Source organism: Polyergus mexicanus, unplaced genomic scaffold (genome assembly GCF_030449975.1).
Source record: "Polyergus mexicanus isolate NDT 795.1 unplaced genomic scaffold, iyPolMexi1.0 SCAF_3, whole genome shotgun sequence".
Lineage (NCBI taxonomy): Eukaryota > Metazoa > Arthropoda > Insecta > Hymenoptera > Formicidae > Polyergus > Polyergus mexicanus.
The window spans coordinates 2,314,163-2,341,418 of record NW_027223323.1 but is presented as its reverse complement, the minus strand read 5'-3'; the positions used below and the strand labels follow the sequence as shown (position 1 = coordinate 2,341,418).

Genomic DNA, 27,256 nt, shown 5'->3' with positions numbered 1-27,256 from the left:
TACGCAGTTTTAATCATCCAAGGTTGACACAGTTTAAAATAGTTTACGAGTATTTATTAGAGTATTATGTATGATTATGTTGAATACCATGTTTTTTCAATTTACTTTTTCCTCTTATTTTTCTGCAAAAGGAAATCATACAGATGGAAACAATGTGTCGATACGTTCGTGTCAATCCGGAAAGTATCGAGCACCATTTGCCGGAAGTAAGAATAGACTTGGAAGTGTCTGGGGAACTGTTTTGCAGAACCGTTTTTTTTTTTTTTTTTTTTTTATCAAAAAAAGACATAATCGAGAGAATGGTTGTAAGTGTCGATGTGAGGCTGTGTGAGCGAAATGACATAATCCAGAAACGTTAATTTGAAAAGTGCTAGAAACGGCGAGATATATCTCGCGACATGCACACGCACCACGCGTGAACATTTCAATTAGCACGGGCGTGTGTGCACGCTCGCTCGCGTGCGTCGCGATCGTGCAGCGTGATAATTACGTAGTATCATTCTCCGTGGGATGAATGAACGTGATCCGCGCATTTTTTTCTCCCTCCTGGCTCGCGACGCAGGGAGAGAGAGAAGGAGAAGGAAGAAGAGAAGGGAGAGAGAAAAGGAGAGCGGGGCGTGCGTGCTGGTGAATCGAACGCGCTCGTCGCTCCGATAATAGCAACCACCCATTGTGATATCGCCGAACACCAAAAGGATCACGAGATCGAGATAATTCAACCGCAATTCGACCTCTCGCGCGAGGAAGATCGAAGCGGCGACTGTCAATCGTGAGATTCGCGACGTAGCGTCGCGCACGTGGATAGTGTCAAGAAGACACGAGGACGAACGCGATCGTCTCGTCGCGATCATTCCGATCGAGACATTGTAATTCGAAAAAGCATACCGCGGTGACGTACCGTGCATCGAAATAATCTTCGCGCATCTCTTTTCTACCGTCGATATAAATGAAAAAACGTAGGCTTTGAATTTCCAATTTTACACGCGACTTTATACGCGAATATTTCGCGTATCGACGTATTTTTCTCTGGTCTCCTATGATTACGGTGCGTCGTAAAAGCGAGTGGAAAGAGTAGATTTTACGACGCGAAATAGTAAGGTGCGTAGTCGGAAGAGAGATAAGGAAGACAAGTACGAGGTGATGTCGAAGGCTTCGACGTGACGCAGCGGTTTCCCTCCCTCATAGCGGAGAGATATGATGTGGGAGGATCGAACGAGCAATAAGGTCGAGAGCAATTGAACCCTCGACGAGTCGGTGGATTTCGTCGTCGACGACGAGGGAGGACAAAACCGCTACAACAGTCGACCATGGAAAGGAAAAGCGGAGGTGAGGCGCGGCCGAAGATCGAGATCGTGCGCGTCTCGTCCATCGAGCGGAGCAACTTCCGGCCGCTGGACGGGGTGCAGCTGCGCGCTACATACAGCCACGTGCGAGTGGGCACTTACTGCCCGGAACCGGAAGCGACCAGCGGACCGATCGCCGAGAACAAGCCGCCGATCGAGCAGACGCGACGCTTCAAGAAGTTAGTACATTTTCATTCGATCGTTCTATCGCGAAAGACGGAATATCTTCTTATCGCGATTGAGCGAAATCAGTTTTACCGAGATAACATTCGATCGATTTTTTTTTTATCGTGTGCTTTGATATATTATTTTACGTCATATACTGATAAGGCATAGGCGTCGTTTGCAAAATCTCTTCTATTTTTTTTATGCGAGGTAAAGCATCGACCTAAGAAATGCTGAATTTTTTGTAGAAATTTGGGACCAGTATCAAGACTGCTGAGACGTCGTCATCACGCGACATGCCTTGCCACCAAATCCTGTGATAACATTTATAGCGTGAATAGAAATAGTAATTCTCTGGATTGGAGGGTCGGCCAGAACGCCAACGAGCAAGGTAATCCATTAACTATGATTCATAAAATCATTAACGAACTGGGGGAGCTGACTCGATAGCAATTGACTTCTTTTAAATTTTACCGGACAAAATTTTCCTCTCCTTAATATTTTTACACTCTTGAATCTTTCCGAATTCTTTATAACACTTGTATATGATTGATTTTATTTTTTATTTAAAAACTTGACATTTTTTTATTCTTCATCAATAGAAAATATGAATAAATAAAAAATATAATACGTGATCATATTTCGTGGTTTTCTACGAATACGCAAATGAGATTTGTATAAGATCGCTCTGCCGCAACTAAAGTACAATATATGTATTAAAAGTTTATGATTTTTAAAATTTCCGCGTGAATCACATACAATCGATTTTCTTTTTTAGAACTGCAAGCTAGACAGAGTAGCAGCTTGGACTGGAGAGTAGGAAGATCTGTCACTTTCGGCTCCAATCAGCTCCATTGGAGGAACGCAACGCGAAGCGCCGAGCAGCTCTCCAGGAGCGCACCTCTCACTTCCGATCATCTTCAAACGCCGAGCACGAGGTATGCTAATTCGCGCGCCTCGCGTGTTTCGCGCACACGCAACAAAAGCGAATAATTTATAATAAGCTCATTCGAAACGGGGCGGCCGCTATTTCGCACGGTAGACGAGTAGAAAAGCATAACGGTAAAGTGAGTCAAGAGAGAAAACCAGCGGGTTTAATGATAGAGAGAGGAAGGGAAACTTGAGTATTGTATGTAGCGGGTGAATCGCAATGAAGTCATACACGCAGCGAGGAGAATATTGGGGAAACGCGAGTTTACCATTAATTTGTTGAAAGAAAAGCTGGCAATGATGTTTGTTCGGAAGACACGCGATGAACATGCACAACTCGGCGGAAATGGATCTCGCCGCGGAAAATTGCTTATACATACGTGTAATAATTAGTAATGTCTGAAACCTACGCGGTGTGTAGTTTTTGTTTGGCGTAGAGTTGAAAGATGTTTATATTGCGAGATTGAATATATAAAAATGTTTCTCGCGAAGTTTTCAATTTTATGCACTGAAGATTGTTTGAAAAAAAGGCACGCTTGATAAAAAAGTTCCATTCAAAATCTAATTTTGAAAAATTATTCTCATTATATTTTTCTTTCGTCACACTTCCCGCGCTAAGAATGATAAAAGTATCGTCTTAGATCGAAACTCGTGTCGCTATTGAGACGACTCTCCCCGCGCCTGTCCCGACCCGGAAGCAAGGGCTCGCTACAATCGTCGCCGACGATTTGTCCCTGGATCCAGGTCGAGTACTCGACCGAATCGATCGAGGGCGGCAGGCGAGAGGAGTCGCAGGAGAGCGATGTCAGCTTTCAGCAGGAGCTGCAATTGAACGAGCTACGGAAACGTATGGCCGGGATTGCCTCCACGTCCCAGGTGATTAGTAATCTGCGGACGACGATCTGAATAAAGGTCCTGGTTCCGTTCCGTCTCGCGCAATTAATCAATATTGTCGATATAATTACGAGTAACGAATCTATCGATGGAGTGTACATATATTTAGCACCAATTCGCACGTCAATAATTTAATTACAGTAGCATGTCACAGCAATAAATACATTTGACATAAACGTATTATGTCATGTCAAAAAATTAAAAAAAAAAAAAAAATGTACTTTGTGATCATTTAAAAATTTCTTGTAAAAATATATAATATATATATCCCGTGCCTTCGGGAAAGAAATATGACAAATTTGTAGCTGTAAATTATTTAATCTGCTAATGATAAGTTAGATAACAATCAATCAGACGAATATATTTAATGATCACTTAAAGAATGTCCGATGAAGTCACCCGGAACGGAACCGTATCGAAGGTGCGCCCATTAATAACTTCCGGCGAACTGATTGCTCTCGAAATAGAAGACGACGCGAGAGAAACGCGGGGCAGATAAAGTTTCCTTATTCAGTTCGACGAGCAACTAAACTCCTTTAACGCTTCTCTAAACCACTCACTCGCGTTTGCGCGAAATTACGACCTCGCGTCGCCGTGCCGCAGTTTCCGTACTAAAACAGTTTATCACGTGTCAGGTTACGTCAAAGACCGCAATCAAGGATGGCGTAGCGGGACAACCGAACCTGCCACGACCCAGGATTCAAGTGCAGGAACCTGAAACCACCGAGCATAATCACGGCAGAGCGTAAGCCTTCATTTTTCATTCGATCTTTCCTTTCTCTCATCCTCTCCTGCTTCCTTCACGGAATGGCTCGAGTCGCGAGACTTTACGAGAGGCGAGAGAATCGCAATCGATCTTGCAAAGAGTAGCGTGTGAGTTACGTTTCCTGGATGCACACACGAATTGCAATGTCCAATCGTCACGTATTCGCAAATTCGTGGATGGGCGAAAGAAAAGTTTCCAATCTGATTGTACTATAGACAGCACATATTCGAAATGCAAATCTTAAGTTTCGAGGGAAACTTTTCTCTTAAACATCCCTTGGCGCATTTCCTCGCATCCGACTTTATGATTGCATGAATCCCGAAAACGTTTGCTGTGACTCTCGCAAGTGACATAAAGGATTTCCTTTTACGCCATGTATATACCGTATCTAATAAATAATTGTATATGTTTCTCTGCATTATAATCTTAACCTTTACCTTAGCAAGATCGCCGCAAACTTTTCGCAAGTCTGTAAATCGCCGATAATTGCTTATTGCACCAATATTTTTTTAACGCGTATTATTATATATCTACTACGTTGATTCCCTTTCCCTTCAAGAATTAAAAAAGATATTTTAACTGGAATATATGTTTATGTACTATATCTTTACTAATTATCTTATTTAACATTACTATTAGTATTCTTTGGTATATCTATTAAATTAAATTAATCTCTTAACTTTTTCGCGAATAACATCCGCAATTTTTTTTATGCATACTTAACTATCACGTCTAACGTATTTTTTATTGAAAAGAAAATTCCACTTGTTTCTCACGATAAATTTTATTAAAATATGATTATTATATTTACAATTCATTCGTAAAACAAATATTGTTATCTCGATCCAGGACTGCTGTTCTCGTTAACGAAATCAAATAATTAAAAAATAATTTTAGTCTTTCTTTTTTTAGATTTTCCTCGATAAAATGATGTCAATTTATAACGAGAGTTTAATACTACGCATGCACGATTATTCATAATACGAACATATCAGATTATAAGAATAGCCTTCATAGAGATGATTCAAATACTGTTGAAGACGATATACCATCAATGACCTATAAACTAGACAAAGATGATTATCTAACGATGGTATTTGAATTAGAGTACCTTGCTCTTGACTAGGATCTATAAAATCTATCGTGTCTTCTGTTTTTGGTGCTCCCTGATCGTTTTCCGTGTGAAATTGTATTATCAAGTCAAGCGTATATTCTTCTTTACTGATGGAATCATTCTCGCTGTCACTAGCTGGTGTGTCATTAGGAGACAATTGCTCGTCTTGAGGCGAAGAAGTTTCGCTCGCATCCGCCCCATGTTCGTGATCCTTACTCAAGGATTGCGTGCTAACGTCAGATTGGGTATCGAAATATTTAGTTACTTTTTTATGAGACAAATTTGTGACAGTTGGACAAGAAGAGCCGATCCTTTTCCTTTTCAATTGATTTGTATTCAAGATTCTTTCAGTCGAGGACTTTGATGTCGATGCACCAGCCGATGCTGTAATATTTACGTCGTCGTTAAGTTGGGGAGTTTTTATTGCATCATCTAAGCTATCTTTCAATAGCGATTTATCATACAGTAATGTATAGCATCCCGCCGACCATCTCTGCAATTCTATCGTCATCTTAGGTTTCATAGTCTTCTCGTCGGGCACAAGATCAAGCCCCGTGTATTTCCGTAGCAGTTGAAAAAAGGAGATAGATTTAAATAAATTATAAAAATCTTTCAATAGTTTTGGTAAGGTTTTTTCATCGGCTATCTCGTAATGACGTATGTCCGCAGGGCCTATCATCTGCCAACTAATGTCTTGTGACGTCAAATCATTCGCAATTTGTTTGAATATAGATTCTTCGAAAAAGTTTTCAAGAAATGTGTAAGGTTCTTTCATGACATTCTCGTGAATTTGCTCCATTATATTGGGTAATAGATAACATTTAGAAATCCAAGAACTTAATTCTATATCGATGGTGCTCGGTTCTATGAAATTTTTTATTGATTCAGGTCTTGGCGATTTAACTTGATAACATTCTCTTAAAGGACCGTGGAACCAACCATTAATTGACCATCGGCATTTGTCGTCGGTCATTACTTCGGCTACTTGATGATAGGAATTATCTACAACTTCGAAGAATACAAGAGAATTATATTCCGGAATTAATGATTTTACTACATTCATAGGTGAACCATGCTCATCTGTATCAAAAAGATCTAAAGCACCTCCGTCTTCTTCTGTCCAGCCTTTCGACAAATATAATATATAAGCTATTCTTCTATCACCCATATTATCGTCATGACACAACAAATAATCTGTTTCATAGTAACGAGCACTTGACATTGAGATAGTTTTGTTTAGCTTAATATTCGTATTGCGCTCCATCCACGATGCCAAATCTTTTTGGAAAGATTTGTATAACATCCGAGTACAGTAGTCGGAGGCATCACATAAATCATCAGTTTTCTCAAATTGATAGAGATCAGTAACTTTGCGTTTATGATCATGATTTTCCAATTCGCACTTTAAATTCTCTATAAATCTCTCGTTTTTTATAAAATTTGATATTCTACAAATTCTAAAGGGTTTTGATATGATCTCAAAATCGACATTTTTAAAATCAGATTCGGAGTGCCAATACTTTTTGAATTCTTCTTGAAACTTCTTGTTATATATGTGCTCCGAGAACAGGCCTTGATCTACCATATTTTCCTATCTTTGTCAAGCTTAATCAATGTGAAAACGAGTAGAATATATATTTTATCTTTTTTTAACAAGCTACACATACAATTTTTCGATTCAGAGCACCGACGTTATACAGACAATATATTTCCGTAGGAATTCTCTTAATCTTACTTTATAACATCATATGAAATTTTTCTCATGTAATTGTAAAGTAATCGGCCATATTTCTATCGCGTAGCAGTTTTGATCGGCTGTAACTGATTTGATAAGAAATCTTAAAGATCGTTACGATTTACGCAATTAACGATGTTGCATTTTCCCTACTTTTCGGTCTGGAAATCTCGAAACGAGATTCGCAATTTTCGAACACACGTGACACTATTTACGATCGGTAACCTAACCTCTTTCGTCGACGCGTAGATTTTCGGTGAAACCTCCGGCGTATCTCGTCGTCTCGATCACGTTTTCAATACGACAGATGACAGTATCACGTGATACACTCGCTGAATGAATGCAGTGCTCGCGTTATTCGGTGTATGCAGCCCACGTGGTCAGTCGTGGTACGTGTGTATGTACCTGCGAACACAATAAGTGAAGGTATCGTAATCGCGAAGATCGCGCGATCGCGATAATCGTCGCGATCAATAAATATCAGCTTACAAATGATCGACGCGCGTTCGTGTATACATACCACGAAAATTTGCGACAATGTCCAAATTTAAAGAATTGGCTATAGCCCGTCTCGTGCATCTGATATCACGCAGCGACGACGATCCGACTCGGTGTATTATTCTCGCGAAAAACATCCGCCCGATCGAAGGTTGGAAAAGGGGAAGGAATGTCATACGTGTCTTTAGTGCTCCGCGAAAATTTCCGGGTCTCATCTTGCGCACCTCTCTTATCGATCGTCGGTGGAGATATCATTTATCGATTAATAATAATTATTTTCTTATTATGATTTTTTTTAATGATCTCTCAGAATTGATTCTCGAGCGCGATAATAAGAGGAAAATGTACTTTCGAAAATTCGCGCGCTCTGTAACTTGACCGTCGCGCTGGCGGATGGCGCTGGCATCGCCGTAGCAACATGGCGGGTGCGTGTCGCGTTTGACGGGTGCCGTTGTGGTCGCGTGGACAGAAGGGATACGCAGGGCGCATCCCGGGACACGCCGCGGAAACGTGCGAGGTGAAGTGAACGCGTCGGGAGGTGCACATACGGCATCGATTTCGACCAGGAAAACGTCGTCCACCGACCATCCTGGAGCCTGACATAAGTAGGACGCACGTATACCGTGAGTAAATATTATAACCGTCTCGCGTGACAAGCGCGAGCTTCGTTCCTTCTTCCTACGTTAATTTCCTTCCTCCTTACGATCTCGGCGAGATTCCCTTCTTCCCCCGAGATACGCTTGCCTGTGCGCTCGCGAGAGTTAGAGCCGAGGGTGGGGTCTTTCCGGGCAGGTAAACACGCGCGTTCCAGGACACACGAAAGGATCGCGCCAGTGTCGCCAGTGTCCTTTGCATCGCGAGTAAGTTCGCAGCCAAGATCGTCTCGTCGATCACGTTCGTGCCGGCTTCCTCGGAGGTTATCACGGAAGGATTTTTCTTAGGTATTAAAATCAATTCTTCCTGTAAATTTCGGAGTAGTATGATCTCATCGGTACTTAATGGAACACGTTCTGAAGATGGACGATCATCTTTTAGATATTTTCGTCGGAGAAATTTTTGAATTGTCCTGTTCCGATTTAGAAAATGTGTCTGTGTACGTGCGTGCGTAGTGCTCGTCATCGTTTCTCTACACCTGATGATGTGTGCAGGTGTATTTTTGTATTTCAACGTGCTTGTAACGGCATTTAATACGACTGATTGTAAAATTGATTGAAGTGGTAGTATAAAGCTATATCTCTTTTAAACATACGATCATTATTATAAATTTTCTGCTCTGGATTATAAGCTGATTTTCGTTTTTGTTTAATAATGTATTATTATAAATTAATGTCAGTTTTTTTTTTTTTTTTTTTTTTTAAGCAAATTCGTTCGTCTCACATCATTTGTGAAATGCGTTTTAATATTTTAAATATTATTGTCACGCAACACTCGATCGATGACTCGTTCGAACGAGGAGCTGAAACGTTCGTTTCTCTTACAGAAACGGAGTCTTAATACAGTTTTTGAAATCTCGACTCGTACAGAGATTATCATCGTCCTTGAGCCTTGTACTTTCCTCGCGTCCTACTGCGATCGCGATTATGGCGAGAACGGGTCATCGAATTTTAAAACTTACTCGCGGAGGCGAACCGGACGTTGAGTCTCGCGTTCTCGTCAATAGTCAATCGAATTACGCATAGTTTAACATTAAATTACACGCCCTAGTCGAGCGTTTTCCTTGAGTTGCGAATTGTGTGGCCACTATCGATTAGTAAATGCCGGCACGTGTGCCGATGTCACGATACCGTCGGCGCTATTTTTCTTATAGTCCGTTTCTAATGTCATAGCTGACGCTTATTTCTCATACAGTCATCCTAAAGCTAAAATTACGTATTGTTTCTGACGGATATCTGCGTTAAAATAACAGTACAGTTTAGCTGCGACATATTTGTGTTTTTTTTTTTAATTTTCTGCTTTGAAAATTATTATTATTATTTTTTTTTTAATATTTCGTAGAAATGTCAGTAAAGATTTTTTTCTCCGAGCGTGATTTAAAATCACTCTCAGAGACATAAGGCAGTAAAGGCATTAGAGTGATCGATACATCGCTTAAAAAAAAAAAAAAAAACAAAAAAAAACACCTCTTCATAGGATAGGATCGTGTGCGTTCTAATCGATGCACTTACCGTGATGAGATGGGTCATTATCCTTTCTTGTCTGCTTCTCTACCGACAAAATATCTCCGGCAATGTCGGAGTGCCGAGTTTAACGATTGCGCCACTTGAGTCACTAAACTGTCAGTCGTGCCATTAAAGCACGTTGGTTGTTGTTGTTTGATGTATGTCGATTAATGTAGCCGCGCACGCGTGTACTCGAGTATACGCGCGAACCGTTACGCGTCTCTTGTGCGTGAAAAAAGAACGATATATATATATATATATATATATATATATATATATATATATATGTGGAGACACGCATAATCCACGTATTCGTTCTTTCCGCTTAGCGGTTCGTAGTCTCCATTCGGATAACGCCGTGAATTAGTTTTCGACTCGAAATGTCATTTTTAGAAATTAAAGATTATTTTGTTTGTAAAGAAAAGCAACGATACCGTAAACGTCAACGTTAATTTAAACGTGTGCGACAATGGATCGTTTAAATTTTTACCGAGTTATGGAAAGAATTGAAAACTGATTGAATAATATTGTTTGATTTTATATCTGATACATTATATATCGTCTGGCAGATCCTGAGATTACAGATAGACAGGCGCGAGAGAGTTTGATCAATGATGTACGATTTTTAATAAAGTGCTAACGGTAGTATTCGCGAGAATCTGACGCTCGCACATGTTACGCGCCGTAACGCGTCGTTCGGATTTTAGTAAACTTTGCAAAAAAATTTAATTGTAATGGTAAAAATTGCAATTTTTTTGACAAATATAAAAAATATTCTCACTGTAAAACTATATATCAGAAAAATTGTACAATAATTTCTTTTCACCTCCCTAAATATTCTTTATACAATATTTTTTTATTATTTCATATTATTAAAATATAATAGTGAGGAAAATAAAAAAATTAAAAATAAACGTGATAGAAAATTTACACAGAGTGCAGTAGCGATATTTTTTATCGGTTTTGTCGATACCTTACGTTTAATTAACGTAACCTACGTTACGTTGTTTAATTGGTTCTCGATTGATGACACGTGATCACTTTTCATACTTTTCAATTGTATTTCACATTAATCAGATACGTCAATGCGTATTATATATAAATGGTCATCGATATAATCGCCGCGATACGCAACGTATCAAAAATGTGTCGGGTGCATTTTCTTTTCTCTTTTTCAAGGAGCGTGATTGCAACGTAACGGCTCGTCGCAGCCGTTCGATTCGTTTATGGCATTGTCCGTCCATCAGTAGAATGCGACGTGTGCTTCTGAATGCAGTATATGCGCGTCGTCAAGAGATTTCGAATAGTCGAATCTCACACGCGCGCGATTCTGTTTCGTTAGAAAAGTTACTCTTGACTTTGCCCCCCCGATATGGTACATCGAGGGAAACGATATTCTTCAAACGATATTAATTGACGGCGATTAGGAGAGAATAAAGTGATCGATGATAATCGCGAACGACTGATACAGGGCGTATCTATGTACGTGTATCGAGAACTTTATATGATAATCATTGGTTTATTTATTTATGTATTTCTTCTTGCACAATTTAATATATAATTTAAATTATTATTATCTTTTTTTATGCAATTTATACGATTTTTATTTAAAATTTATTTTTTTAAAATAACAATTTTATTTCTATGATATATTTGGCATTCTTATAATTTCAAAATTTATGGGGACAGCTTTGATACGAGTCTATATAAATTTCGCTTCAATTCTCCAATTCTTTGCACAGCAATAGTGACTTTTATATGATGCGTCGCGAGCATAATCACGATAAAATGCAGTGCACTCGGTATGACACATATGACACATTTGCTACGCTGCAACTGCAACGAGATGATTGCCGCATAATTTCTCAGCCGCTATAATACACTGCGCTATATCGTGTAAAAAGATTAAAGCGAAGCAGGAAACCACACAACTTGCACAATATCGCGGTTTCGTATCGCGCATCGTTTGACGGCCGTTTCGGATCAGTTGTAACAAATGTAATTGAAATTTAATTTTTCGTCGGTGCGCTTTCTTAGTCACGCAAATCTGTTGTTTTTAAATCGCGCTTTTTCCAATCTACACAAACCTAATGCAATGACGTTCGATCAAATCGTCGATCGTAGTCAGACTTTTACGATCTGTGTCCGGATTAATGATCATTTTTTATTACTATCAAATGTAAATACAATTCAGAGATTGCAGTTTCGAGATGGATTAGTATTATCACGACATGGTTAAAGAAATATATCAGTTCGTGATTCTGAGTATTTAACGTGACTCACGGTTAGTCACCAATACTGATCGAATCATGTTACGAAGTTACGAGTACTAACGTGCTCTTGTTACGAATTAGGATGCCAAAACAATGCGGATAATTCGCATAGCTTCATTAAAGAACAATTCAAGCGCATTCGAGACATCGTTCGTGAGTGCTGGTTTTATTTTTAACCCTCGACGTGCGCTAAAATTGACCGTGTCACGCCTTCGTCGTCGGGTATTGTTGTCTGCATTGTGTCCCGCGATGCGCGATCGTTACAGTTTGCGGCGCCTTATTCGCGTTCCATGCGCGGAATGCCGTTTTTACCAGATCCGTAATTACAATAGGTACGCGTCGGCCGGTGCGAAATTACCGTACGGAGCCATTCTTTGTTGCGCGTGTTGCCCGTTTTACACGAAACACCGTACAATACACATACCGGTTTTCTCTCCTGCCGATCGATAAACAGGAATAAAGAACCGCACGATACTCAGTTTTTACTCGTCTCCAGAGAAATGAGAGAAATAAGAACGTCGAATAAAATTTCGCGCGCCCACAGAGATTTTTTTTTAAATATTATATTTATAGAGCAAAAAAAAATAATGAAAAAAATAGTGGAATAACAGGAAAAGATTGATTTTTATAGATATTTTGGAAAAATATAATAACAGGTATAACGTACTCTAAGAATAAAAATTCTTGGAGAATTCATTTATTATATCTTTATTATATGTAACTAATCGCTCTAATACGGGATATAAAGCGCTCTTAAAATTAGCCACAATAGTTTATAAAACCTGTACTTATTTATGTGTAACTATGGCGGTGGCATTAACGGCATCGAGGATTACTCCGGTGACCCTATTTGCGTTTATTTTCTACCAGGCATTCATCGCGATCGCGTCTACGTCGCGATATGTCAGAGTGGGAGCAAGGATGGCTTGTCTCCCGCTTCCTCTTTTCTCCTCTCTTGCCACTTGTAATGCATCCGATTTTGTACGCGCTCGTTGGGCTAATATCTGGAACGTAACAGGTTCTTTTATGGTAGCCCCTACTCTATATGTGACCCGTCTCCTCTCGCATAATTTATCGCATTCGCGTAGGCGCGCGTGCGTGCGTGCGTGCGTGCGTGCGTGCGTGCGTGCGTGTTGCGAGACGCGAGACGCGCACAGGCAATTTACATCCCGCGCTTTCCCTTTTTCGGAAATCCGGTTCCCCTCCCCGCTCAACGAAAAGATAGCGTTTTATCCTCGCGTTGGGACACTCCCATATTTTTCCTTCCCTCTTGAATGTTTACCGCTCGAAACGGAAACAAACGTTCATCTATTCCTTTCCGTCACGATCGTTCGTCTCGAAGCGATCGCGATTGTAAATTACACGGAAATATTGAACGCAAACTGCGTGCTTGCGTACGTCGAAACGTCACGCACATGCTAATTTATTATGGATACACATCGTTTCATTGTCAGTGATGTTAAATTTATCAATGTTTTTGTTTGAAATATATCATATAGAAATTTGTAAGCATGTAATACACGGAGAGGGAATTACTGTTTAATAATTCTATGTTATAACATGTGTTATTCTACACGACTCACATTCGTCGAGTCATTGATGTTTCCACCTTTCGATATAATAACACTAATATATTTATACGACTGCACAATCAATATGGCACAGCATTTATAGATCGACACAGTTGCACGCAAAATCTTACGCACGCATCTATTCCTACATCATACATTTGTCATACATAAAACTTCACGCGCTACTTTGATCGAGGATGTGGAGCGTAACATTTATTGATTTGCGCCACGCACGTGATCGTGACATTTCGTTGCGCGCGTCATCGTGCGCTGCTGCTGCTGCTGCTGCTACGAGATATAGTTTTCGCAGGAGTCACGATTAAAGAAATAGCCCGATGAATTCATACCGTCTTTTATCCGTGATCGTTCTTCGGTCGTTTTCCATAAATGCATCGAATAAAGTGCGGGCGTTTCGCCGCGATTATTCGTTCCATTCTCGGCGAGACGTTTGCACGACAAACACCCGCCGCTCCGCTCTTCGCCAAGCTTTCGACATCGCGAATAATTACTGCGGCTCATCGTAAGTCAACGACGTTAGAATGTTTTTTGTCAGCGTCACGCTTTGCACATTCAATCGGGGCTCATTTTTATTCATAAGTCATATGAATAAATGTGAAACGCGCTTGATTTTTTTTTTAAATTCTCCATCCATACATTATTTTTATCTGATAATTAAAGACATTCTTCGAAAATTAAATTCGCTGGCTTCTAAAAAAAAGTACAACCTTGACACCGTTTGGACGTGCAGATCGGACGTCAGAATCGGAAAGACACGATGACCTTTATTTAAATACTGACACGATCAACGCGATGGCTTCCATTTAAAAAACAGAAGTCGAAATTGTACTTTATTGTCTTGTTAGTACCCGGCGAACCCCCACGCTCAATTTACCAAGCATGTCTGAGGACTCGTTAAAAAAATCCTGAGATTCTGTCAGAGAATCTTAATATTAAAATATCATTATACATACATAAAACATGAAATAGTCTCGTATATAAGTCAGAATACGCATTCTTTCAATGATTGTAGAACGGAACCGTTTACATGCCTAACTAGTCATTAGCGTGTTTGCAAGAACGGTCCCCCTTTGATTAAAACCATGTGGGAGATTAATGACGTGTAGTGTGTTGAAGCGAGATACACGATATCATATAGACGTGACTTATGACGCGTTATCGTATGTCAAATTTCGACTGTAATAGCTTCGAAGACGAGGCGAGATTCCTCCAAGCGATTGCGGTTTTCTAATATAGATTTCGATCGAAGCTCTTTCTTTCACTACCCTAATATATAGTCTTTCAATACGATGTGCATACCTCTTACTTCCTGCGACAGTGTCGATATAATATTGCAAGGATATTTTTATGAGTGAGTAGAATAAATAAAGCTTTCGGAAAATTTTTTTTGCAAATTTTTGGGGGAGATTCTTCAAGGATATAATTATAAACATTGATGAAAAATCTTATAAAAATTGTCCTATAAAATTGTCTTATAAAAATGTTATATAAAAATCATTGATATAGTTGTTTTAATATCATATTTCATGTGGATACGAATAATTTATGTAATTTGAATATAAAATATAATTTTTCCGATTGCAACTGAGAACACAATTTTCTAACAGTTATTATAGTTGAATATTTATAATATTTCGATAGAAAATAGAATTTCAAATTAACAAATTAATGAATTTATGACTTAAGACCGTCGTTTTTTTTCTACGTCATTCAATGTATCATACATTATCCTCGTACAAAAACGCTTTAGACGGAAAAACTGCCTGTGTAGTTACTTTCGCGATGTTTATATTAAGGATGCAGCGTTGTATTGACATTACAACACTTCAGAATTATAATTTCTGTCATATCAGTGAATCAGTGAACGTTTTCTTTCAATATCAGGAAGGTGCCTTGTGCAATCCTTCTCTGATTCTTAGATCTTTAAAATACACAGCGATGTACGAGAGCGGCGAAAATTAGCAGTTAATTGTAAAAAGGGATAATTCGAGATGAAGATGGGAAAGTCTACTAAGGGAGGACAGGCGCCTCTTGATTTAGCTGGCACAATTTTTCTCAGACGATCGTCGCGACGCCTGTCCCCCTCGTCTTTCCTCCCCTGCGTCTCTCTTTTAGTTTGTCGTACAAGAAGAGGGGCGACAGTGAGAGTATAGTTCAAATGTCACTTTGGTTTATTTTCGTTTATATATAGACGGAAGAGTTCACCCGGTGTCACTTACCTCTGAATACCGGCGACGTTCTCCCGACAATTTTGAGAAAGCGAGGAGGTATTCCTCTTTAGCGGGAAAGCTGCAGAGGTTTCGCGGAGGAGTACAACACTGTACACGAAATAGAAGTGCATAGATAGAGTAAAGAGAACGAAACGCGTCTTTCGAAATTTTACAATTAACATATATGTATAATATATAGCCGAGAAATAAAAATATACGTTAAAATTGATTTTAAGATCTTATCATCTCTCACGTGGACAAACTTAACGCACAATAATTCATTTGTGGACGCGTATATTTTCTCCGTTGCATGTTGGATGGGCAAACCGGAAAAGATTTTAATACCGGTATTTGAACCGTCTTGTAGCTGCGACAGTGGCTCTCTATTTTAGGCTAGTCCCCCCACGATTTACCGTTCATTTCGTAACTTAATATACCTCGCAAGTTTTCAACCGTGACATCCAGATAAGATTTCCATATGCGCGTTTCATTAGATATATTATATAACATAAATATGCATAAACATTCGCCTACTATGCAGAGTTTTAACTTTGAAGTTTTAAAAATCTTTTACGATAGCAACAGTATTTTAAGTTATCCTGTATTTTCTCGGAGTCCAATTTTACCCAGCTCGTGATTATCATGAATTAAGCGAATGATATTAATTTTTATTTTACTCCACTTCCTGTGAAGCGAGCCCAACCCACATTCGGAGGTAAATATTTTTCTCTTCTAAGTGCGTGAAATTTCATGTCAATGGACTTCGTGACGAGACGAGAAATCATAGGCATTTTACATCCAGGTCATGCGTGACAAATGCAAAAGTGCCGCATGCTGTTTTTAATTGCAGCGCATGTAAAAGTCATCGATTAATTAGCGTTATGTCTGTGCGAATGACATTTACATCGCTCGTCGACGACGCTTGGATTGTTAATGATCTAATCTTCTGCTAACTCTTATCCATATAGAAAATCATTCGCGTCAATAGTATTAATAGTATTAATCTTTCCGATGAATATAAATATGCGAAACAAAGGGCACGATCCGTGCCTTCAAGTATGCAGGGATAGGTGCATTCGAGAAAAGAACAGATCGGTATGCAAGATAATTATGTAGTTTTCCTTTGGAAAACGTGATAGGCGCAATAATACATGTTCCTTTGTATTATTTGACATTTAGGAGTAGTCTATATATGATACTCGTTCTTATTCCCTCGGGATTTATCGTTCGTTCAGTCATGTAAATGGCACAGTCGTATCTCACGTGGTCCCACTGTCATTGGTTTTATTGAATTTTAGAATCGCAGATAGCATATCGAACTTAAGCTGGTGACTCGTTGTCCCGAGATAAAACATCAGGTACATTATGCTTTTATCGCGAACTTGTTAGCAACTTTTTGAAGATATAACGTCAGTCAGGTTTTTAAGCAAGAATTTTTTAAAATATTTTCTTCAATAACACTAGAACGATTTATAGAAAAAAATTATTTTTTGATGTAGATTTATAAATAAAACATATTTAATTCTTAATTTTAGACATTTAAATGTATATTTAAGCATACTTAGGACATATTCTTCAGAGATATTCTTTCCATGCTTGTAATTTTTCATCGGATTCCCACATGACAACTCTTTCAGCGGAGCGCTAGCATCACATTGCATTTGAATTCATAGCTGTGCTTTCTGCATTCCCAGACGGCAGCTTCTGTTTCACGCTAGTCATGCGTTTGACTAAATTTTATTTGTGTCCTTGATGTACTTTTTTGCGAATTTTACAATGTTTCGCGAAATTATGATAAATCCCGCGGCAACGATATATTTTATGCGAATATATTTTCATGAAACATTATAATTTCATTATATCTATTATATCAGGCATTTTATTAGGCTTACAAAATATGCGATTTAATGACGATAAATGACTAGAAATTAATCAGTGCGAAATCTGAGATTTTCATGAATTCTGATTCGTGACTGAATTCTAATCAACCGTAAATCATCGCTTGCGACTCTTCACAGTCGCGATTTTTTTTTTTTTTTTTTTCCCCATCCGTTGGTGCTTTCCGTGACCGAAGATCATTTGGCGGCTGTTGTGATGCTAGTATAGCGGAGATAAAAAAATCAACCGATGCGCACAATCGAGGACTCTTCGTTCGATAGGGCAGAACTTTATAATTGGCTGAAATCATTTCGGGTTGATGCTCCGCGTAGCATGAATTTTGGGGAATTGAATGCGCGTTCTCTCTCTTTCTCTTCTCGGTGCAAGCTTTGTTATCAAGCATTTCTCTGTGACACCAACAATGAGTATACGGAACATTCACGAACATTATAGTGCTCTCACAAACGGGACATTGACTATTCTGGATTGTTAGCACTAAAGCCGCCGACATCCCGAGATGCTCTCGATGTTATCGGTGTAAACGAACCGGGAACCCCATGGCGACACGAACCACCGAACCCTTCCTCGTCGACAACGTTCTGAATGCTGTCGGTTTCAATTACCGAGCCCGTAAATCTTTCCGGGAGCACTGAAATAGAATAATGACGGGGAAACGTTTGCACGGATTATGTCCAACATTCGGGAATACCGGAAATCTTCCGGGGAGGAACGAAACATACCCTCTCTCTGGTTTGCTTCTGCTTTATCTTAAATTTATTTAACCTTCTCGTTGTGCGACATAAACTCGCTTTAATAGTTTATAAAAACAACTTTTACTATGTTAATTAAATTTCTGTGAGGATTGATAATAAATTTTGGCTTCCCCCCCCCCCCCCTACATCTCTCTCGAGACTGGAGAATATTTATTGATTGTAACTGTTCGAGATGAGAGTCTTTGTTTGAGTTTAAAAGTTTAGATCCTTCATAAATTTCAATTTTTATTACAGATTTAATTCACACGCGTTCCTTGAAAGCTTTTCGCAGAAAATCTTCGCCATGTCTCTTGGAATTTTTTTTTCGTTTCAAAGGCAGGTGAATTATGTCAAATTACTGAAATACACAAAGCGTAATAGCTTATTATATATAGTAATGCGTACTTGCGCGACAGCCGCGGATTGAGGGCGTTCGAAAGCCGACATCAGAGAAAGCAACCCTATGAAGAAAGAGAAACTATTACGTAGGTCATAAAAGCGCTTACGGATTAACGGTTCATAAAAGACCAGATGACAGACACCAAAAGGGGCTATTAGCTCTCAGCAACGATTTACACGCGGTACTTATCTGCTCGCCCGCACGTGAAATCGAAGGCAAGCTTTTCTTCTTCCGGCGTTATTCGATCATTTTTAGAAAATTGCTCAAGAAAATTAACTTGTGCTATTCATTTTTATTTTTGTCGCCAAATTTTAGCAAAGATAGAAGAGAAGAAGAGAAACAACTTTTATTTTCGATAATTTCCGGCTTAATATCGAATAATTGCGTAAGGTTCGGAGAGTGATTTATACTTATAATTTGTAATAGAAATGCGTTAAATTTTTTTATATCTTAGGAATTTATCAAGTTTCGTCGCGCAAGCGAGTGAATGACAGTTTGTGAAGATCGCTCGTGTGTTGATCGTCTTTGCAACGCGCTTCTTTCGGTGTCGCACGCGCGTGCCGGGCACGTGTAGACACGCCGACTTTCCGCTCGTGGTCCTCTTTAGATTCATGCGCCCTTCCACGTTCGTTCACGCGTTAATGCTCGCGCAAAGGGAGTAAGAAAGAAGAAAAGAAGAAGAAGAAAAGACAACATGCAGGGAGACGGGAGAAAGCGGCACCGTGTGCCATCGTGGTTTTTTGAGTGTTCCAAAAATACTTCCGACTCGAGAAAAGATAAAGAGACCAGTTGGAAAGACGGGAGATTGAAAGAGACTGGGTGAAAGAGAGAGAGAGAGAGAGAGAGAGAGAGAGAGAGAATCACGGTACAGAGAGATGAGATTGGGAGGATGCCAGTCTTCGGCAACTAGTCATCCTAGAAACATGCTCGCGAGTATCACAGTGAGAAAGAGCAACGCGAAAAAGAGAAAAATCACAATCGCCGCGTGAACCAGAATAAATAAATCGGTAGCGATCGATGAAACTACGTTACGGATATATCCTCTTTGCTTACGTGCGATCAATTGACAATAAGATGAACTGTGATATATTTATAAATACATAACTATCAAATATTAATAATAATTTAATAAGAAACAAAAATTTCCCAATTCTCATCAATTTAGAGAGAGAGAGAGAGAGAGGAGGATATATATAATATTGTATAACACGCATATAAGAACGCACAATAACACTTGAAATCTCATTCTTAACGACGCTTATCGCCGTTTCGAAATACAAGCAGGAGAGTAATACGCGTGCGATATCATCTCCTTTGACATTCGCAGATCATCTTGCAATCGATATATCGGCTCGCACGCCATCGATGTGCATCGAGCGCAATCCGAAGTGACGCGTTCGCGGCTAAGGATGCCTCTAAAAATTGAGAGCGGTACCTATACAGTGAATCCGGTAACGAGAAAGAATGTCTCCAGGTTCCTTCTCTGGAAACATTGGCGGCGAAGGTAGGCAGAGAGAAAAAGACGTTTGTAAAGGATTGAAAGATCTTCTCGGAATTTTAAGAGCAAATTCTCAGTTGCTCTGACGTTGATACTGTGTGAATTATACTTGCATGGTTTTTTTTTTGTTTTTTTTTCTGGGTAATAACACGGATTTACAATATTTATTCTCACAGAGAATGGATAATTAATACATGATTAATATTTAATGTATATCGTTGGCGATTAATTCATTAATAATAAATTAACATCCCATTATATATACATATATAAATTTTGAGGGTGCAACAGATACTGGGAGGCATAATGTGTTTGTTGCGTTTTAAATATTTACGGTGAGCGATTAGAACGTGAATAGGTCTCGTCGAGATTCATTAACGGCATAGTACGAGTTTGAATGCATCCACGGTATGCATTCAAACGCCATTCCTATCTGATGTACATGTGGAGATACATCTAACGATTCGAGACAAGCGAAATTAATAGATTCGACACATCGATGGTGATTTGTTCGAATACTTGCGCGGTCAGCATCACCTTACGGAGATAGATCGTTATATTCGCGCGTATATAATAACACTTTGGCATTTTCTCTAACGGGCAGTCGATTAATTCTCGCTCGCGCGTTCACGCATACACACGCTCATCATCATCATCATCGTCATCGACGATCGAGCATGATTCGTTCACCTTACACTCTTCATTTTTGCTTGGCCGCACGCCTGTACATCCGCGATGCACTTTAAACCGTTAACTCATAATTATGTCAGCGCCGATTTCCGCATCGTAAACAATATTATACAACACCGGACAATCTACCTACCTACCTATCTATCTATCTATTCGCGCGACTCGTTTCTTCAACCCGCGTTACGAGCATCGTGTAAATTATAAGTACACAAGAATGTAATCTGAAGTCTGTTGCATTTTTTTAGAACTGCATCGATGCATATCATAATGCAAAAAATCTATCATAATAGGATATTTGCAATTTCGTAAGACTCGTTTATTATAATTTATACTACATAATATTAATAGAATGTCTATAAAAATATTTCTTCTAAAAATAATTCTTATTTTGGAGCGTCTCGTATGTTATAATTTTAAAAATAAATACTTAAAACTAATCGAAGCGTGTAACGATTTGAAAAACGAGCCGTTTTATACACCGTGTGACTTTTTCGAAAAGATTCCTTCTGTTCCTACGTATACGTTACAACTTACACTGCCGTCGCGATTACACGAGCGAGTAAACGTGCGACAATCGTCAATGGACGATGCGTTTTTCCTATGCAACATGTTGAAGAGATGTCGCGCGAGTTTAGTCGCCGATGTGAAAGCGACTTTAACTGCATGTATTATAGTCTGATGGCACTCATTCGATATGCACCCGCTTGCGCTGATTTGTACGATTGTAAGGCTTATTCCTTTTAGCCACACTTTTGCGCAATCTTGAATTTTTTTTCTTTACAATGTTCATATATATATGTACATTGCTACCTACATATCTCACTTTAAAAGGCAAAAAAGTATGCAGCTGAAATGAACGGAATTGTAGTTTAATATCCTCGCTCGACTCGCGACAAATGACCGATGCCATTCGCACGATTAGCACGTGCAATTAATACCGACGCCAATTTGCCGATAATTTCATTCGTCAACCCGGAACTATTTGCACGAGTTTCTCGTGAGCGAGTTATTACCGATAAATCAATTATTGGAAGCTGGTGCCACTCTGCAATAATGTTTCCGAGATCCAAATCTATTACACAGCTCTATAAATGTTCCTTTATTTTGATTAAAAATAACGATTATTAAATTTGGTACTTGAGTAATCTGTATCTGCTTATCTTTTCGCAAAAAGTGTTGAAAATGATTATCTTGCATGTGATTTTCAATTTTTCAAGTGTTCTTTGGACTTGCTGGCAACTTCGTTAAATGATAGAGTATATTTCAATAATATTAATAAATATTCTTTAGATAATGAATTTCAGATGATTTCACAAATAAAAGTTCAAGTAAAAATGTTGACAGGCGTGCATTCCGATACAAAATCATTTGTCATTTTGGGCACGTCTTGTGAAAGTAATCAAATACAGATCGCTAGAATAAAATTTTCTGCAAATTTGAAAATAAGATCAAATCGAACATATGTTTATATGAATATTTTTCTTTTTAATGATTGTTTTTCTGAAATTGGTATCATAGTACGAGATACTCTATGTCTATATGATGTTAGTTTGTCTTTTTTTTGTAAATATTTACCTCGATAAATACGATAATAGCTATACTGACATGAAATAAAAAAAGTTAATGACATGCGAAGGTTTCGTGCATAATACAAAGCAAAAAAGAAAATATGGCATTGATGCGTGTTGCGAGAGTCGCAACAATAAAAACTGCTTATTTATTCATTGTCTTGATTATGCAGGAAAATACGAAAGTCACGGTGAAATTAATGAGATTGCCTGCCCATAACATATGATGTTTGCCTTCATTAAGTTCACAAATCTGGTTTTTATCGCGCTGTGCAACTTTCCAATTGGTTTTCTCCATTGCTGGAACGTTAAAGAGTTGAGCTTTTATCAGACAGTCACGCGCGCGCTATGTCGATATATCGCTAATTACTCTCGTTACATTGGTAAAAGACAAAATATATGGCTCGTTAATATTACGTCGAAAAAATATGCCGAAAGAATTCCAAGGGAATCTCGTCGAACTTGACTTCTCGCTCGCTCAATCGAGCGGCAACTGTTGTAAAATCTATTTTTGTTGTGTCTGCGAGATTCTCCTGCATCAATGTTATATCGTCGAGTCTCTCGGCACGATCCAGCTGTGTAATATTATACATGCAAAATATACGCTGGTCCATCGAGAAACCAGTAATCTGTCGGACTTATTCGAGTGGCGCCAGCTCCCATCCCCACGGATGTTCTCGAGCTCTCTCGGTGATATACGATGAAAGAAAGCAATTTTAGAGATTCATTTATCAGTTTCCATACGAATGTCGCGTGCAAAAAGCAGTCGCAACGATTACCGGTAAATGCTAATTCGTGCCGCTTTCTCGTGCTTCGAGGCAATGTCACATTCAAAAAGGAAATGCGGAGAAATGCGATGGCCAACGCGTGAAACGTTTCGTTGGATCTTTTGGAGGTAACTTAAAGTCTCGTTACATTCGAGATATTTCTGCGACACTTTTCTGTGATTTTGAAAATTTTACTAAATTTCCAAACTTATTCTCAAAGTAAATAATCAATATTTCTTATCAGATTAATTCATTAGGATCGCAAATTATTCTTTTTTTTTTTTTTTTTTTAGATATTATTATATAATATTAAAGTGTTAAATAATAGCACTTGGTAAAGATAAAGGTGAAAAATGAAAAAAAGAAATAATATTTCTGGTTGAAAGCTAAAATAATATTCTCTGAAATGAAATTCAACTCGATATCAGCCTTCGAAGACAAATGTTAAATGTTTTAATCACGAATTAAAATTCTATAAAAATTGATCTAATGTTAAAAAATAACATTTTGTTATCTATTAACTTTTCTTTTCTCCTTTTTTTATAAAGAGATCATCAATTTTTAATCAAAAATATCGTGGGAATACCGGTATATTTAGAATCGCACACCACGTATGTATTATATATATACATACAAATGTCGTAAATCGATATCGAGCTCGAGAACAAACTCCGATACACGCGTGACAGTATATGGGATGAGAACCGGACCTGTGCAGTGTGCACGAGGATCGCGTGGACGAGGAACGTCGAGCGAACGGGCAGACGCGCGGGGGCGGCGAGGTGGCCGGTCTGGAGGACGTTGACGATTCCTGTGTCGCAACGGTGACGTCGTCGGTACCCGGAGCCGGCGGCATCCGTTCGCATCGACGCATTAGGCCGCTCTCTTTGGCCGTGCAACCCCTCAACTACCATCGCTTGGACCCGGATCAGAGACCGTCGGCGACGATCGGCGCCAGACATCACCCCAACATGACCAGTCAGGAGAGCATCGGGAGCTGCAGCCTGGACGTCGACCGCTCCGCGTCCGACCGATCAGGTTGGCTATCCACGCATTGAGAGACACCGTTCCCGCGATTGCGAGACGCGCGATATTGATAAGAGATCGTTATATTATCGAGAAAGATTCCGTCACTAAATTGTTTTTATTGAATTAAGTTATTATAACAAAATCCTAAATTTTCAATGAGAGAAATCTGAAATACATATGGTATACGTTTAAAAATTGCAATATTATTTATAGATATAATTTGGTAATCCATAAATATAATAAAGTTTCGCGAAAAGAGAATCACGATTTGGAAATTTAATAATTGACACAATTGGATTTTTAAATAATAATATCTAGAACTTAGGAAAGAAAATTTTATTGCAATGACAGAAAATGTCCCCTTGCTGGAAGGATCGTTTCTCGCAGGGAATTCTCGGCGAGAGCTCGGTCGGGCGGAGAATGATTAGACGCGTCGCTCAAGCGAGGTAATCATTCTGGAGAAAAAGATGGAATGTGCGCCTGAAAAGAACGTATCACTTAAAGTTTATCTCTCGAGCAAGTTCTTTCAATTATCCTAAAATACAGCACTCTTAATTGATGCTGAAAGCTGCCCGATAAACATCCAATAGCGCAATTATCTAATCAGTGAAAATTATCTTACGTATATATTTTACTTCGACTTCTCGCGCAAAACAAATATTATATACATAGAAAATTAACTATAAATTCTAATTTATGAGTTACAGATTAGTAAAATTTATTTAAAAAAAAAAGGATTGTGCGTGACTAGCTCAGACTTTGTATTATTACATTTTTCCTATTATTACGCTAATTCTCACGTACTCAAGATTCATGTAGATTTTCGAGACTTCAAGATCGTCCTTCGGGGTCGCCGATCTTTCCCACCGTTACCTTCTCGTAGGTCGCGGACGCTTTTTGCTCGCTCGAAATGCCGATCGGATTTAGACCGTAGGCAAGCGCACCAAGTTCGCGCAATGCTTCTTTTCCTTATCGTTGCCAAGAAGGCGTTGACGAGTTGCCCGCGAGGGACTCTCTGCTCAGTGTTCCAAGACCGTTGCTACGATTTAGACGAGCGTGAAGAACTGTCGTTGGTACACCTCGCCTCTGCGAGACGTGCTTCAGTCGATCGTAGATTAGAACTGTGTGACTAAGTTGAATTTTTCCAAGTTGTTTCGACGTAACGAGCTTGGAACAGCTCCATTCGTAGAAAATAAGGTCGGATTGCGCGACAACGATGTGAATAAGATTCGTTTAACGTGAATTGGCATATGTGTAATCGCGTGGGTGCTTTTCGAAGGTGAATGTCTCGTCGGTTGACTTGGCTCGCAAACATTGATCGATTAATGAGAACACGGTGAATCGAGTTATTAGTGAATTTACATACGATTTAACATATGACCTAAACGTGTATTTAAACGCGCGATTCAAATATTTATGTGCACAATTCTCTATTTATACAATTCTAATTTGTCACATATCGTGTTAATAATGCAGAAGCTATAATTTTTAAAAATTATTAAATCTTATTCAATCATGCAATGTGACATCTACGCTAGTGTCTTTCGTAATTTTAGTTTCTACGGTTTATAAGATCGTAAATTGGAGCTGAAGAAGAAGAACGCTTTCGCTATAGTGGAATTTCCTCTTTCAGAGAATACCGTAGACTCCGTGTCGGAAAAGACGCTGCACAGTTTGAATCTGTCAGCGTGCAACGGCGAACCGGTGTCGTCGCCTGAAAATTTGGCGAACGGCAGCAGCGAAACGTTGCAGAAGTCGCATCTCACCCCCGATGAAAAGAAGCTGAATGTCAGCAATGTATGCGGCAGCCCGGAACAGGAGCAGGTAACGGCAGCGAAGAAACCAAGTTATCTTGGATTGGCGTGCAGCATAAGCGGCTACTCGGGAATCACCAGGTACGACAGCAAACTGAGGGAAGGATTCCGCTCGAGAGACAGCAGTCCTGGCACGAGGCTAATCACGAGGGACACGAGTCCTGCTGGTTTCAGGTGAGATGCTTCCAATTCATTTTTTTTTATTTCTTTGTAAAATACACACATATCGGTTAAACAAGTATTTAAAAAATGTTAAAAGATCCAACGAGAATCTCAGCGTACCGACGACCCAACATCCGCCTAAAAGTCAGTCGATATCGCCGCTAGCGATGGACAGGCAAAACGGATTTACGAATGGTATGAAGGAAGAGTGCAAGGTCGAGACGTATATGGAGAGCAGAAGCTCGATCAGCATATGTCAGGGTTATTCAGAAGTCGATAAGGGAATATCGTTACACACGACGTTTCCCGATCTCAGTCCAATCAGAATGAACACTTCTGCGACTAAACGGAGTCCTGGCTTGCCGCAGATGATGTCCTGCGGTCAACAGAACAAGTCCTACAGTACGGGTTTCTCCTCTCCGAAGCAGGGCGTCGCTAATCGTAAGGGAAACTCTTTTCAATAAACAATTTTAATTGCTAATTTTATCATATTTTTAAATAATTTTTTGTATAATTTTTTATTTTTTCTCGAGAGAGAGAATTTTAAATTAAAATAACTTTTTTGCGATTATTAAAAATTAATTTTTTACATCATTAGATACGGAATGATACGTATATTTTTCTTTCCATTACATAATTTTATCGATATTAAATATTGGTCGCTATCGCTATATTGTCGACTCCTTAGATCATAGTATCGACTTATATTTGTTTTGACATTACTATTGACGTTTGACAATTGCCGCTTTGTGTGGCGAAAAACACACTGTTGGTATTTATATGTTGTTGGTTAGTTTTTGTGTATTATCTTAATCTTTGTTTGTGAATTCTTTTATATGTTTGGATTATCTTTGGTAAGCTTTACGACTGCTAAATCTTACAATTAGTCTAATGAAACTTTGAGATTTTTAATTGCCAGAATCTCTAATTAATATATTTTTATATTGTATTACTATTTTACAATTTACAATTAAATAACTTATGTATAATATTATGTATTATATCGTGTTAACTCCATTATG

The 27,256-nt window shown here is 38.9% G+C and overlaps 2 protein-coding genes across 3 annotated transcripts in view; one reads left to right on the top strand and one right to left on the bottom strand.

Moving 5' to 3' along the window:
* The window catches only part of LOC138945127 (serine-rich adhesin for platelets), a 37,777-nt gene that overhangs the window by 6,514 nt on the left and 4,007 nt on the right, over positions 1-27,256 (top strand). For both annotated transcript variants that reach the window (XM_070316383.1, XM_070316382.1), the window contains exons 2-9: positions 132-1,522; positions 1,757-1,899; positions 2,287-2,446; positions 3,080-3,314; positions 3,968-4,077; positions 23,948-24,267; positions 25,892-26,246; positions 26,332-26,675. In XM_070316383.1, the coding sequence (XP_070172484.1) occupies positions 1,308-1,522; positions 1,757-1,899; positions 2,287-2,446; positions 3,080-3,314; positions 3,968-4,077; positions 23,948-24,267; positions 25,892-26,246; positions 26,332-26,675 (1,882 nt within the window). In that variant the 5' untranslated portion in view covers positions 132-1,307. The remainder of the gene's footprint in view (positions 1-131; positions 1,523-1,756; positions 1,900-2,286; positions 2,447-3,079; positions 3,315-3,967; positions 4,078-23,947; positions 24,268-25,891; positions 26,247-26,331; positions 26,676-27,256) is intronic.
* On the bottom strand, positions 4,943-7,626 carry Sud1 (Prolyl 3-hydroxylase sud1). The gene is made up of 2 exons (XM_070316390.1): positions 7,468-7,626; positions 4,943-7,352 (listed from the first exon to the last, which is right to left on the bottom strand). The coding sequence occupies exon 2, from the start codon at positions 6,795-6,797 to the stop codon at positions 5,070-5,072; it is 1,728 nt and encodes a 575-aa protein (XP_070172491.1). The 5' UTR covers positions 6,798-7,352; positions 7,468-7,626; the 3' UTR covers positions 4,943-5,069.

Bases quoted from the DNA above. Each gene is read 5' to 3' on its own strand.
- Sud1 (XM_070316390.1), bottom strand. From the start codon at position 6,797: ATGGTAGATCAAGGCCTGTTCTCGGAGCACATATATAACAAGAAGTTT.